Below are 15,373 nucleotides of genomic sequence, written 5' to 3'. Positions count from 1 at the left end.
ATTTACTCAGAAAGTGATCTTGCTCATAATGTCCCGTTTTTCAGGCTATTTCGAGGTACATGTTTGTTTTAAAAATTTAGATGTTTTGATGTCAGATTTGACATTCAGAATATTAGAGTTAGTATTAGGAAAGCTATTCTAGGTTTAAACATTGAGCATGTACCACTAGTGATCCTAGTATCTTGTATTTTGTCTGAGTATCATACATAAGTCAGACTGACTGGCTGAAGTTCGAGTACACTGGTAAAGCGTTCCAACCTCATGGAATGAGTCAATAGTCGTCCCTATCTTCAAAAAGGGTTCACGTTGTTCCTGTAACAACTACCGGGGAATAAGTCTACTTCCGATTGCGTCCAAACTATTGGCTTCTGTCATTCTTCGTAGGTTGTTTAAAACCCGAGAACGATTGACTCACGAGGAGCAGGCTGGTTTTCGTTCTGGTCGAGGATGCATTGATCACATCTTCACCCTCCGCCAAATGTTAGAACACCGTCATACTTATCGCAGGCCAACAATCGTAGTGTTTCTTGATATCAGGGCTGCCTTCGATTCGTTGGACAGGACTGTTCTCTGGGATTGTCTATTGAAGAAGGGTGTGCCTGAGATGTTTATTAACATCTTAAAGGCCCTGTATACGAACACCTCAGGCAGAGTGAGGGCATACAACCACCTTTCTCCCTTGTTCCATTCGAGCAGTGGGGTTAGGCAGGGTTGCCCAATCTCACCATTTCTCTTCAACTTTGCCATCGACGACATTCTGGAAACAGCTCTGATGGATGTAAGTAGTAACGGTGTGGATCTGCTGCCTGGAGAACGACTTCTCGACCTCGAGTATGCGGATGATATTGTCTTACTGTGCGATAATGCCCAAGCCATGCAATCCGCACTTAATCAGTTGGCAATCAGTGTCCGCAGGTACGGCATGTGCTTTGCACCCTCCAAGTGCAAAGTACTCCTACAAGACTGGCAGGATTCTCATCCTGTACTCACCCTAGATGGTGAGCAGATTGAAGTAGTTGAGAAGTTCGTGTATCTAGGTAGCTACATAAGTGCTGGTGGTGGTGTGAGTGATGAGATTGATGCACGTTTAATGAAAGCCAGAGCGGCTAATGCCAATCTGGGCCATCTTTGGGGCTTTCGTGATGTTAGTCTGGCTGTCAAAGGTCGGATCTACAACCCATCGGTGAGAGCACTTTTGCTCTATGCTTGTGAAACCTGGCTTCTCCGAGTTGAGGATGTTAGACGACTCTCTGTGTTCGATCATCGTTGTCTCCGAAGGATTGCTGACATCCAGTGGCAACACTATGTTAGTAATGCAGAGGTTCGGCATCGTGTGTTCGGGCGCAGAGACGATAATTCAATTGGTGTCACCATCTTGAAACACCGACTTCGGTGGCTTGGACATGTTCTACGAATGTCGTCCCAGAGACTTCCACGTCGTGCATTATTTGCCGACTCTGGGACTGGTTGGAAAAAGCGGAGAGGAGGTCAGTGTATGACATGGTGTCGTGGCATGAAAGAAAGCTGCAAAGGGCTAGCTTCTGTTGGTCCTTCACGACTCCCTGGCTGGGGTCTGAGAGATGGTGCAACACAGTGGCTAGAGACGTTATCAGATATGGCTCAGAATAGAAGCCAGTGGCGAACCTGCTGTAACCTTCTTTTACTTTCTACATAAAGAGTGGTTCTAACCTTCTTAACTGAAAGAGTCTTCTGGTTGTACATTTCAGTCCGCCTTATCTTTTCATCCCTTCTCTTCCTACTTTCATTATTTTGTGTGGCGCATATGTATCTGGTGCCCTTTTGTACCAATATGTATGTGTTTAAATAAATAAATAAACACTGGTAAAGCCACATATTTAAGGCATTCGCATGCGGACTTTGCGCAGAAAAATACTTGAGTTCTTTTCTGTCTACACATAACCTGGTCTCATTCAAAACCATTATAGATGCATAAAAAGCTTAACAGAATTATGTATTGCTTACAGCTATTGGGAATTTCAGTTACTTTTAAGTTATTAAATAAGTATATATTTCAAAAATCTATTTAAATTCAACGTTTTTAGAATGTCACAACTACGTTCGTCAACATCTTCAATACCTCCTGACCTTCGAGTTGATTTAAGTGAAATAGTGGAAGATCTGCTAGCCTTTCACTATGATGATATCTGTTCTTCATCGTCGGATAACTCTGGTTTCTCTGGTCCTAATAGTTCTACTAGCACACTGGCAACTAGTGGATCAAATACTGCTGATCTGGTTCGTCGAATTAACCGCATGCGTTCGAATATACAACGCGCTCAAGAAGCAGCCCGCAAACTTAGTACCTGTGATCTGGATGTCCCTGCTCAAGAAAAACTACTGCTAGCTGTTGCGAATTCTTGTGTTACCAAACGCCACTTAGCATGTTTGTTAAAAACAGAGCTTGACAAGTTATCTACTAAGGACTCTGACTGTTACTTTGAGTAGTTCATTTTTTCCAATTAACTTTTTGCTCATATTTACTGTATTATATCTTTCAGAATAGCAATTTGATTAATGATTTTTGAGATATTGAATCCATATTCTTAGTGCAAAATGTTTTCACTGAAATGCTTGTTGCAACATCTTACTCACTGATTGTTGTATATTGTTATATCACTGATACATTTGCTTACTATTATTACAGAGGACAGGGCAAGTTTAAACTTCTCACCTAGACATATGTCACTATATGTATTACTTTAAACTTAAAACTACCTAGAATGAGAAAACTTACGAAGTTTGTATGTAATGGGTAAATTAGATGAGGATAAACATTGATTGTACCATTATGTTTACCGTTAGTAAATTTAGTGAACGAAATTGAGAATTAAAGTCTGATTTTCTCTGCTGGACTATATCTGTGACAATATGATGCTTTCAAATAGTGTTGTTTCCATCAAATCAAGTTTCCACTTATTTGTGATGAAAAATCAACAGACAAATAAAACCTAACAGAATAAAATGAATTCATATTATTCTGTACCAGTTTTCGTTCTTGCTCTCTTTAAGGCAATATGCTCTCATGAATTTTACTAATGAATATGTTAGACTGAGTTGAAAGGTCACTTCTTGCAATGAGTTCACTGGGTATAATTTCAGGCGGTAGACATAGATGTTTGATGTCGCCGAAACACTCGATCGTCAGTGAGTTTAAGTAATGTGACTCAAGATTATAAGCTGTTGGATAGATTAACACACAGATCTTTTTAATATAACTTTACTACTTATGAGTAACTACTACTTGATTACCCAATTTCCTTACTCTATTACTTATTTAGATGGCCTTTTCTTCACTAGTTAGTAAATTATTATTTGTTCTGCTATATTGGAATGAATGTATGTTTTTTTTACCGAAGCTGGTGTTTATTAACTATGGAATCACATTTATGGTTATGCTTTCAAGATAGTCTTTCGACTAAAGTTTGCGACGAACATTTTTTCTTCTTTCAAATTTTAAACATCTCAATATTCCATAGTTTTTGTACGTTATCTTGACTTGTTTTTTTGTTTATTGCTTGTTAACATTTCCAAGATGTGTTGATGTAAATTATGAAGAATTCTACCAATACACATTTGTGCTAGGATTTATATTGTTTCCGTTGTTACTTTTTATGAGTGGGGAAATAATGTTATATACCATCATGTGATTACAGCTTGACATAGTACTATATATACCTATCATTTTGTCAGTAAAATCTATTCAGCCTCACGAATTTATCTCCTGAACCCTGTGATTACGTTCTCCTACTTATTTGTTTGTATTAATTTAGGTTGCTACCTGACTTGCTTTGTTTATATTAGTTTAGCTATTTGTACAAATGGTAGGTACTGTCATCCTTGTAATCAACAAATACTACTTTGATTATAAACCTTGCGTTTTACCTTTTTTAACGAATTTCCGATCGAAGGTAGAATCATGCATCAATATCTTCTATACGGTCTTAATTATTTTACTAGGTTTTATATTCAATGACTCGTTTTTCATTGGTAAGATAATGCACCTAAGGGTATGAACATTCATTGCTCTTCCTTAGTAATAACTTTTCATAGTTTACGCGTGAAGTTTGATACTTTAAAAGGCCTGGGATTTTTACAGAGGGTTTTTTTAGGAGAATCCAATTCGTATAACAAGTCAAAGATTGCACTGACATTTTCACAACAATAAATAAACCGCTTAATTACAGCAAACAGCAAAAAAATAAGACTTATTAAAAAATCTTGACTACATTTCTTCAGTGTACAAGACATACTGATGATTTGGAGTAAACGATGACCACATTAAAGATATTGTTACGTATGTAAAATATTTTTGAAGATTATTTCGAAATATGGCTGTGGTTTAAGTGCAAAACTTTAAACCACTACTTCACAAACTACAGGATCTTTACTTATCAAGGTTTAGGTAATAGCTAGTTGTGCTTATTCATCTTGAGTAAGTTACTTGGTACATAGTTTGAGTTGGCTGCTTTAATTTGATACGTTTTCGTACATTGCCCTTTGTGAATTAAAAAGTGGTATGTCAGGAAATCAATTTAAGTAACCTCACATAACCAGTGATAATAAATCTTTTTAAGGTATAGAGATGTTTATTTACACTTTGTATATACTTGTCTATATTTCGCCCACTTTCACCAATTTAACCAAAATTTTATTTGTCTTTAACAGCTCACGATTGTTCCAGCCCATAACGTGCACATTAAAGTGTAATGGACTTATCTACAAATCCGTCCACTTTGATTGATAAAATGATTCGACTATATTGTATTGAAGACAAGATCTTCAGTGGGTTCCTATACACTGTAGACCCCAAAACGGGAAACTACGTGTTGTTTTCACGAATGAATGAAAAATACCAGCCAACTATTGTCCGCCGTGAAGTAGTTGAGAAGTTAGAAGTAAGCAGTGACCTTCAAAATGTAATGTATCTCTGTTTCATGACGTATATATGTATATGCACAGCAGTTCGCTCTGTTCTACTTGACGCGTGTGAAGCAGGGCTATCGAAAATAAATTATATTTGTCGGTCACTCGTACTGGATCTTAGGTGTTTTCAAACCACTGCTTGTGCGTTTTGGGACCACCGAGCAAGCAATGCTGAGGTTAGGTGTAATGCACTAGATGAGGATGGTAAATCGGCCGATGAGATTGTAAACATTCACTGACTAAGATAGTGGAAACATGTGTTGCGTATCCCCACCCACCACCTACCCCAGCACGGGACGTCTGGTCTCGGAGTAGATTTAAAGAAAGCTAGGGCGAACCAAAACGTGGCATCAGTCCATGAAGTTGTGGACTGTTGGTCTGGGACATTTCGGTGGATGCAGGTTATCTGATTGTGTTTTGTGCGGTAACTGCGATCAGTAGTCGGAAGCTTTGTGTGACATGGCTTGGGATCGTTCACAATGGTTCAGATGTGTTCACTCTTAATTTTCCTCTCGATCTTGAATCCCGGTATTCATTTGTATGTACTTTTACACGCTGTCTTTTCGAACCATATTTCCAATGTTCGGTCTTTCTCATCATCATTGCAACTAAATTATTTCTATCTCTAGTTGTTTTCATCTGATCGTGCTAATCAGGTATAGGAACTTAGGCCAACACACATATGTACCAGAACCTACATTGATAATTAATAACAGTGTAATAGTCAATCGCAGTTTTTTCATGAAACGTTCACCTATTTGCTAAAGATAACGTTTGTTAGTACATCTAAAGTTTGATTACCTCTAAATTCCCGATCCACAGAAAGACATTTCCAAGTTATATCATTATTTAAGTCCATGTTTTGATCTTGTCTTGTGTCTTTGTCTATAAAATAGCTTGGATAGCTGTTTTTAGGTAACGTTCTAGTAAGGAGGTCAAACTCTTTCTCATCACATTCCGGATTACAGTTCTCACGTATCGGATAACATAAAACGTGAACAAGTTTCCTATTCCCGTTTAATCGTTCTGTTATAATTTGGTGTCCATCTTGTTGTGTTAATGAGCTGTAGCAACTTGAATCGATGTATATATGTGCCTGATTGAGCTATATAAGTTGGCTACTTGAACTTTCCATGTTTGTTCCGTATGGATAAGACGTTTTAGAGTTTGAATACTCTGTCTTGTTATAGACACATCGAAAAATGAAGTGGTAGAACCCACTTCATATATATATTATTATATTATTATTATATTATATTATTCAGGATTTCTTCAGATTAGTATTTTTATTCGGAAAAAATATCATTTTTTACTGTAAGACAAGTTCTTGTGACTAATCTGTAACTGTCGGTTGGTTTGTTGTCATATATTACTTTTTACTACAATTTCAATTTTGATTGTTTTTGGTCATCAGAACACTTTATTTACGTTAAATTATTCTAGTTTGTTAGTTCCTTTTGTCTCATTGCGGATTATACCGTTTATCATTTAGTCAAATCCCATCCTGTTTGTGGATCTACCATTTGCACAAAAAATCCTTAAGTATTTAGCCGTTAGCGATTACAATTTTGGTTTGCTTTACAAGTAATTCAAAATGTTTCAGGATTAAAGAAAGAAAACTTTCACGCAAAGTTTCCTATATGCCGTTTTTACGAAGAGAAAATTTTAAACGTATGGTGAATTTTGTAGTAACTGGTTATAATTTTACCCATGAAACTAACATGTCTTTACTACCATACTTTAGTGGTATGTCATTCATTTCACTGTCTTGAGTGCGACAAAGTTGAAAGATAGTCAATGGTAAAAAAAAAACTAAGATAAGAAATCAACCTCAGAAACACCTGATTATCTAAGCCATGTTTGGAAGCACAAACAAGGTTAATACTGTCTTTTTAGATTTTAGAAAACAATGATTGAGGGGCTCTAATAATGTTCAAGTTCAAGACACCCATTAATTTCATTATTTTTTAATACGGGACAAATTCTTGTTATTATCTATGAGTTAAACAAATTTAGAATTCGTACAAATTGCATAACAGTCTTTCCTGATGATTCTAAATGCTAAGGATTATTGTTTTCCGTGCTTATATTACTGAACATGTATCTTGTTAACTTCCTTGAAGCCCCAGTTTATTATTATCGGTTTTTTGTAAGTTATGTTGATATCTACTTAAAACAATAAAATATTTCGGAGGGGGTTTTGTGGAGAATTTAGTATTTTCACTGTTGAAATCATGAGTCAATTAAAGCTAGATCACCATCGAAAACCTGGAAGCACTGAACGGCCGTTTCGTTAAATATAAAATAAATAAAATATTTGTTAACTTCCAGATATTCACAGATAAATTGTAAGTATGACATTGTAAGATTTATCACTGAATTAATGTGCCACAAACATGTGACATACTATCAAAATCCTTCATCTGATATCTCATTTTCCTCAAAAACTACCACCAGGCTTGTACTTATTTTACCATTTGATGAATTTCTGAAATTTCTTTAGTAATAACTTGAATTAATCTTCAAGTTTTTGTGATTCTGTTCAAACTGTATGAATGTGGGATAATGTTTAATAGCTTTTCCGGATTTTATTGTCTCTGTTAACTCCTGTTGGTTTATTTGCATGGTACACACTTTCTTGGGACTATACAGTGAGCCGCCTAAATGATTACAGACTAATATTTATCAACCATCAGTCTAATCATTGATTATCCAAAATGGCAATCCCTACGAGAAGTCTTGCTAATTTAACGCTATACTCGATTCCTAAGCTATTTTCATAACCCCCAAGCTAAATCTACACAGCAACTTGAACACGAGAGAAATGGCGCAAAATATGCAAGAAATACTTTACTCCAAAAGTTCATTTATGTACAGAAAATATAGGGTTTTTATAGTATTTTAGAAGTCTTTGGGTTTTCCTGAAAATTCTGCAATGCTACTAAACATAGTAGCAGTGTAGTATTCAGCCAATCAGAAACTCTACATGTGACTATTCACTTTCGTGATGTTTCTGGCAAAACTTCTAGTCAACACTGATTGAATAAAATTCTTCTTAGTGTTCTTTGAGTCTTTCTTTTCTTTTGCGATAAGTTTTCCGGATCACCCAATACCCTACATTCCTTAACCGTATGAAGGAGATCGTTCATATTTCTTTGAACTTTCTATTATAAATAAATCACTAAAATATTTCAATATTTGTTTTCCATTGTTATTGTTTTGTTTTATTCAGACACTTGATGACGAAATCCCATCAGAGTTAAGAAAAATTTTTGATTCTTTCACATCAATTGACGAATGTTCATTGAATACAAGTGAAGAAATGAAAACATCTTCGGCGACCAAAACATTAACATCAGATGAATTAAGTTGTCGACGTGAAAAAATCATTCAACTATTTTCTTTAAATCATTTAAATGAAGTAAGTATAAATGATCGAGAAGAAGTAGTTATTCATAATGTGGTATTTATTAAACCGCCATACAATGTCGACTGTTGTTCTGGTAAAAATATGATTATATTGGATCGTGTTAAAAATTTAATCGGTAAATTAGAAGAGGATAGAAACAATGAAGTCGAATGAAGTACAAGGATTAGCTAAGAATAATTAATCATGAGACTCCATGTATACCGTTTCTACACAAATGCTTAATTTATGTATAATTTATCGTTGCCTGTTTGTCCAATATTTTGTGGCATTTCTCCGTATTTAATATATTTGTGTAAATAACCTTAAATGATTGTATAACTGTACAGTTAAACATAATTTTCGTGTATTTAACGTTTTATTTTCAATAACTGTCTAATATTTCAACTTCATTTTGTATATACAGATATATTTACTGAATTTCATTTGTTTTGCATAAGTCAATTATCGATAAGCAGCGTAGAGCCCATCACATGTGTTCATCGGTTCAAGTTGTCATGCCACATCACCATTGCGAGATGTAATCATCAAGATAACTCAGAGCAGTAGAATTGGTAAAAATATATCAGTAAAAGGTTAAGATACTACGGCCCCCAAATGTCCTGGTACGGCCGAGAGTAGGCGGATGAAATAGGAGACTTAATGATCAAGTAGAACTAAGGTGTTGCTGTTCCGTAACATGAACAGAGGAAGGAGTTTTCTCAATCTCATGCATACACCGAAATACATTCCAATATATACACTGAGAGTAATATGATCCCTCTGTAATTCTCACACTTAACAGAATCTTTCATCGTCATTTTAGCGAAATATCCTTCTTATTAGTCGTTTTATGCTTTCCAAATCTTTTATAGAGAACGAGGACAGGTTTTTCAGTTACCATTATTTCTGACTTCAATGCTATCTGGTCCTTTTGCTTTCCCTATGGCCTTGCTAATTTCGGTTCTAGGTGGCACCATGAAATGTGTAGAGAGATTTTGTCTGTTGCCTCTATGTCCTGTGGGTTCAGTGAGGCTGGTCTACACAAGAGCTGTTCAGATTGTTCTTGAATATCAGTGGTCGGTTTTCTTTGTTTATTATTAACTAGCCACTCTAGTTTATGATATTTCCCCGTATTTGGTCTGTGCCTCGAATTTCTCTGGTGTTGCTAGTTGTTGTCTTTTTGTTCTCCCTTTCCTGAGTCTTGACGAAGTTGTTAGTCGAGATATATTTCTTAGGCTAGTGCTTCTTGCGGCTCAGCATCCCTTGGGATGTTGAAGCTGTTGCTTCTTTATTCATTTCCTAGTTGTTATTCATGATAGTCTCCTCTCTTAATAGGAGTTATAAGACTTGGAATTTGTTACTGAGAGTTATTTTTAAAAAGTTGAGTTTGTTAGTATCTGTCTAGTTTTCCAATCCTTTTTTAGCTTCATTATCAGCTTTGTCATCACCAGGTGATGATCCGAATCTACATCATTTCCTCACTTTATTGTCACATTTTGCAAATCTGATTGGCCGGGTTCACTATAGTGATCCGATGAAACCCATGTAGCTTTGTTTATGCATTTGTGGGAGAATATGGTATCACCTATGACCATGTTGTTCGAAACAGTCTGTCATCATTCCAATTTCTTTTCTCTCAGTTCATGTCTCCTCAAGATGTCCTCGTAGATCACTAACGTAGGTGACATATATTTATGATTGCGGTGTACATTCGTTAAACAGGGATGGTGTGGCTCAGCTTATATCAAAGCTACGCCTCCACCCAATACTTTATCTGACCTATCCTTAGGTGATTAGATGTAGATGGATTTAGTTGCTAAATGACAGGAACAAGTAATATTGCTGCCAAAACAAAATGTAAGAGTAAAGACAGATTGGAGGGGTGCGGGAAGAAACCAAAACTATGTTGGTCTGCTACGGCGTGCAATAGATTGATCAGCGTCAGCCAACCTTGACCTCGATGATGTTCAATATACCGCCCAACGTTCGGCAGTCCGTTCTGAAAAGTAGGAATAATTCAGCTTGTGTCAAATGAGTTTTTATATATTTTGAGTGAGACCAGACTTTATATTGCCATCCCCACTGTTAGTACAGTAACCCTCCTGGTCTCCATTATTGCCCGGGTATTTCATGATCCCAAATGACCCGTCGCTCCGATTGTCAGGAAGAGTACTGACCTCAGTCGAAACTTCTGATAGGCCTTGGCTTTGATTATGGAGCGTCGACTCTTGTGTATGAACGGCCTTTAACTCCCAGAAAAGTTAAGATGATTTACATAATTCTTTCTGCTAGTTATCCTTTGCATATGTGAATTTTACCAGATGATTTTGTAAGCCCTACACTCAACTCTTACCCGTAATCCAGGTTTGGGACCGACCGTAACGTAATAAGTTCCCAGAAGGGGTTCGCTGATAAAACGCGATTCACTAAATATGTTCAAAGTACGCGAGATTAAGAAAGTTTAGCAGATCTTTTATGTATTCTTGATCATTGCATTGAAGAAAGAAGTTTCTAATGCATTTTCCTGATTCGCTGAAAATACTTAAATGTATTTGAGTGTGTCATTATTCGTCGACTGGCTTCAGATGACGCACCATTTGAGGAGGAACTGCAGAGGATACGACTATGTCTCGGAAAGGTAGATGGTTATTCATCCGTGAGAAGTGGCCCATCATGAAGTCGAGCAGATGTTTTACGGCGTTTTTAACTCAAATGCCATCAGGCCGTAATCAATGCAACCGAAAAAGAATCCAATTAATAAAACCAAGTCATTTCTGTAGTGTCGATAAGTTTAAAAGGTGTTAAGTCCGAGTGCTACATTTTATAATTTGCAGGTAGAATTCAAAGAATATTCTCTGCCCTGCTTTAGGTTGACAAATGTGAAGATGCGCTACGATTTCTAGCATAATGGATATGACAGCATTCCTTTACATTATTTAACACAGAACTTTTGACCAATTTAGTCTGGTCGACGTTTCGCAAGTTTTCTATAAGGTGCATATGGTGGACTTTGTCAGTGCACGATCTGATAATCAAGTGCAAGAAAGGAGGTAGGATATTATATGTTAAGAATCACTTTCGTGTACAATCGAGTACATCAGCGACACATGACAGTGAGAAATGTGAGGTGGCTTGCTGTACAATTAAATCTTGACATGGGTTAGTGACTACTGTAGAAACACACCGCAGTCGACGCTGTCAAGGTTACAGCTTTGTCCTAAGTCACATATGTACTTGAAGTGGGGCTTGTAATTATTACATCGTCGGGGATTTTAACGCGTCACGCAGAAATTGCGAATGCTTGACAACTTCAAGAACATGTCTTGACTGCAGCCTTCTCTCAAATACTATTCAATGCTGTGTTGCACAGTATATTGTAAAACCGGCAAAATGACTATGGACATTAACAATTATTGCTGGGCTACGCCTTTACAAACTGATATGGTGATGTTACTGACATTGAGCACTAGCAAACAGTTGTCACAGTGTATGGTACTTTAGGTTTCGGAGGCATAACACAGAGTATGTAACTGCTCCACACCGTTGCAATATGTCTAGCTAACATTCCAACAATCAGAGCTTGTGCTATCTCTAAAGATTGGTCGACCAATGTAGATGGGTCGGACGAAAACGAATGAGTCTAATTTGGACCCAGAACCTTGTCATTCATCCCTTGGTCGAAATGTAATTTATCACATTCTCTCCATGGATCGATAGGGAAGCTCAAAAGCGGCTGGGGTTTGAGGGCTACTTCTAGGAAATTTTCCTGTCAATGGACCACGGATGGTGTAAGTGTGAGTAGCGGAAAATCCGGAATGTCCATAGTTAAAAGCCGCTCCAAATATGAAGAAAAGTTAGCTTACATTAGATGCATCCGCCCAATTATACTGCTTTCGTATATTAAACGAAGGACTGAACGTACTGATAAGATTCCTCCATTATTACTGAACGAAAATTAAGATATCCTAGGTGAATCAGATCTGTACAAAGCTTGGACTTCATCAGGCTATCCAAGTGCATGTGACTGAGAAGGCTGTCCTTCAACTGCTCATTAACCTCGGACATAGTAAGTCACCAGGTTCTTATAGCTTACATTCACGACAGCTGAAATCCCTCACGAATACTACTACAAGTCAACTCACGATGTTGTTCGACATGTCCATTTCAAAAACTCGACTTTCTGCTGATTGGAGGGAGGCTAAAGCTAGCATTCTTGAGGTTCAACTGTCAGTATGATATTCATGGATTTTAGCAAAACATTTGACAAGGCTTCTATCTGAATAATTATGCATAAGTTCTTATGCTCTAGAATAACACGTGCAGTACAAAAGTGGATAAGGAACCCCCTCTGTGACCAGAGACAAAGATCGGGGGTAAATAGAGGCCTACTTGGATGAAAGCCGGTCAAAGGCTTTGTACCCCACCTCACCATCTTAGGCCTCTTATGTTTTCTCCTCCGTCAGTGAACTACCGAGAATGCTCAAGTCGTCGACACTGTTCGCAGACGATGTCGAAATCTGGTGAACAGTGAGTGGTGAGGATGGTCATCCTGACCTTCAGGCTGTTCTAGACGAGTTAGTTCGGTGGTGCGAAAGTTACGGCTTGAAAATTGATTTTGGAAAGAGGATGTCAATACACCAGACACGTCTATAGTTTCCAGTGTACTATCAACGGTACATCGCTCTCATGCGTGCAGGAACGAAAAGACTTAAGGGTTGCAGTGTGTCATGAATTGGAAACAATTATACACTGGGACGCAGCTCTTGCCATACGTTTTTGGGTGCTGTGGTCACTTAATCGAGCATTCGAATGGGTTGATGATGAGATGTTCCGATTTCTATAACCCACAAATGTGAGACCAAACCTATAGTATTAAATCCAAGTAGCTGGTCCATGTCTTTCAGAAGATTCTGTCACGCTCAGGCGTATCTAGCGTGTGAGAACCTAGTCAGTGGAGGGCCTTTTCCAACTTCCCTGTGATGGGCGCTTAAAACGCATAAACCTCTTCCCCTTATTGTGGAACACGTAGTGAGCAAATATTGGCACTTCGTAACTTTAACAACTAATAGCATGTTAGCATATCCCACTTTCTGCTCCCTCTCCGAGACCACGGTAAGAAGGTTCAGAAATTGCCATTGAATGTACTCACTGTGGGATCCCGTTTTTCTAATAGAGTGGTCAATGACCGGGATGTCTTACCAGAACATGTGTTACCAGTCTCATCAATGAACACGCTTAAAGATAAGCTGGGTTCCACACTGGAAAATAAGGTGCGAAAGCTAGCACAGACCCATAGACCTACTATTCTTGTTACTGAAGACTTGATTGTTTGTATGTTGCAATGAAGTAGTACTCTGAGGTCATCTTATGTTGGCTAATTTTGAATTGCTTCCTTGAGATGCCAATCAAAAGGGGACATGTTGCTCCTCAGAATACATTCATTGACACACTAATACAAAAATTCGACAGTCAAGGTAATGCTTTTTTTCAGGGTTTTGACTGTAAGCAATCTTCAGTTTGCTTTTGTCCAGATGACTATATTTTTCAATGAAAAATTTCATCTTATAAATACTATTTGAGTTGTTTTGGTCGAAATGTTTTGAAGGCGTTTCTCATCTTGAACTGTTTTCAAATATTGGGGAAAACCCAAAATTTCTTTGGGCATTTCATGGATTATCTCCAAACCCGGGGAAATATTTGAGTTATATTCCATTTTCCCGAAATTTCCATGATCTTCACTATCGCGATTTCTTCAAAATTAACTCAAAATGAACAAAATTTGCGCTAGGATAGAGAGATTGGGCTTGTCATTGAAAGTTATACAGCATTGCTCACTGGTTAAGTTCGACTTCATAATCGTACCGTGTACACTCTTTTCTGTATTTTCGTATTATGTTTGACTGATCGCCATAAACATAATTTCTTTTTTTATGAGACTATAATTTATAGACGAACCAATCAGGCATAAGATAGCAGGTCTCGGACTTTGGCATGAAATTCACTCATCCATTTGTCTAAATGAGTTTTGGATTTGTAGCTGATGTCATTTCGTGACGAAAACGCTAAATCTAATTCCTAACCCTCACCGTCAACTGTACACCTCAAACCTCTGTGTAAATTTCTGGGAAGCCACTATAGAAAATTTTAGGGAAATGGCACAAAAACTCCGAAAATCCCCCAAGTCTGGAGATAATCCACAAAACTTTTGAGGGAATTTTGGGTTTTCGGTTTCCTTTTTGGGTTTTCCCTAATATCTCCACAGAGCTTAACAACACTTTGAGGTTTTTCCTCAAAATTTTCCCGAACTTTGGGGAAAACTACCGTATTTCTTAAAACTCTGAGGAAAACCCAAAATTTTCCCAAGATAGTGAGATTGGGTTAATTTTCTACACTGATCTCTAACCCTCATTTGGTCCTGGTTATTAGGTGGACACTCTCAAGGTCACTCTAGCGTCGCTCAAGGGTCGTCTATAGATTATAGTCTCACCGATGTATGTAGGAAAAGATGCTAAAACACCCAAGATTTTATAGTCTGTGCATAAAGCCTTAAACCCTGGTCTGGACGTCTGCTAGACGTAAATTAGGCTATGAGGCATTAAAATTCATCTTTTTGCCATGTATGAAACGAGATATGCTGTGGAAAAATTAGACTATTCGACCATCGATCATAATTTCTGTAAACTAACTATCAAGACAAGTTGTGCAGATCAGAGTACATCTGACGATGTATCAAACTGTGAATGTCGTTTGTTTTTCAGATGACTATGTCCTGAATTTTAAGATACCTGTTGTCGATTTTATAATTCTTACGTTCAAGTCTAAAAAGCCTAGAAAATCATAAATTGCTCTTCTGCCAAGGTACAATGCAGTTCACTTATTTCATTTCTGACAAATTCGAATTGAATATTTCACTTATTCTGCTTTTTAACTTTACGACCAACCCCTTGATTGTCAGCTAAGTAGTTCCCACATAAGAACCCAAAACTTGAAGCACGATTAAATTACACGTTCAAACCCAAG

General features: G+C 37.4%; 2 protein-coding genes across 2 annotated transcripts in view; both read left to right on the top strand.

Annotated features, from left to right (window-relative positions):
• Positions 1-2,064: 2,064 nt before the first annotated feature.
• On the top strand, positions 2,065-8,789 carry Smp_161150 (hypothetical protein; the record flags this gene model as incomplete). Its single annotated transcript, XM_018789985.1, has 3 exons — positions 2,065-2,177; positions 6,548-6,620; positions 8,177-8,789. 3 exons carry the CDS (start codon positions 2,065-2,067, stop codon positions 8,525-8,527), a joined length of 537 nt encoding a protein of 178 aa, XP_018655374.1. The 3' UTR covers positions 8,528-8,789.
• A 4,922-nt stretch (positions 8,790-13,711) lies between these two features.
• Smp_161140 (putative voltage-gated potassium channel) overlaps positions 13,712-15,373 on the top strand; it is a gene marked incomplete at its 3' end in the record, with an annotated part of 45,726 nt that continues 44,064 nt past the window's right edge. The window contains exon 1 of the mRNA XM_018789984.1: positions 13,712-13,827. Within this exon, the coding sequence (XP_018655373.1) occupies positions 13,752-13,827 (76 nt within the window). The 5' untranslated portion in view covers positions 13,712-13,751. The remainder of the gene's footprint in view (positions 13,828-15,373) is intronic.

The sequence above is a fragment of the Schistosoma mansoni genome, chromosome W (assembly GCF_000237925.1).
Source record: "Schistosoma mansoni strain Puerto Rico chromosome W, complete genome".
In the NCBI taxonomy this organism is placed as follows: Eukaryota; Metazoa; Platyhelminthes; class Trematoda; order Strigeidida; family Schistosomatidae; genus Schistosoma; species Schistosoma mansoni.
This window is presented reverse-complemented; position numbering and strand designations above follow the sequence as displayed.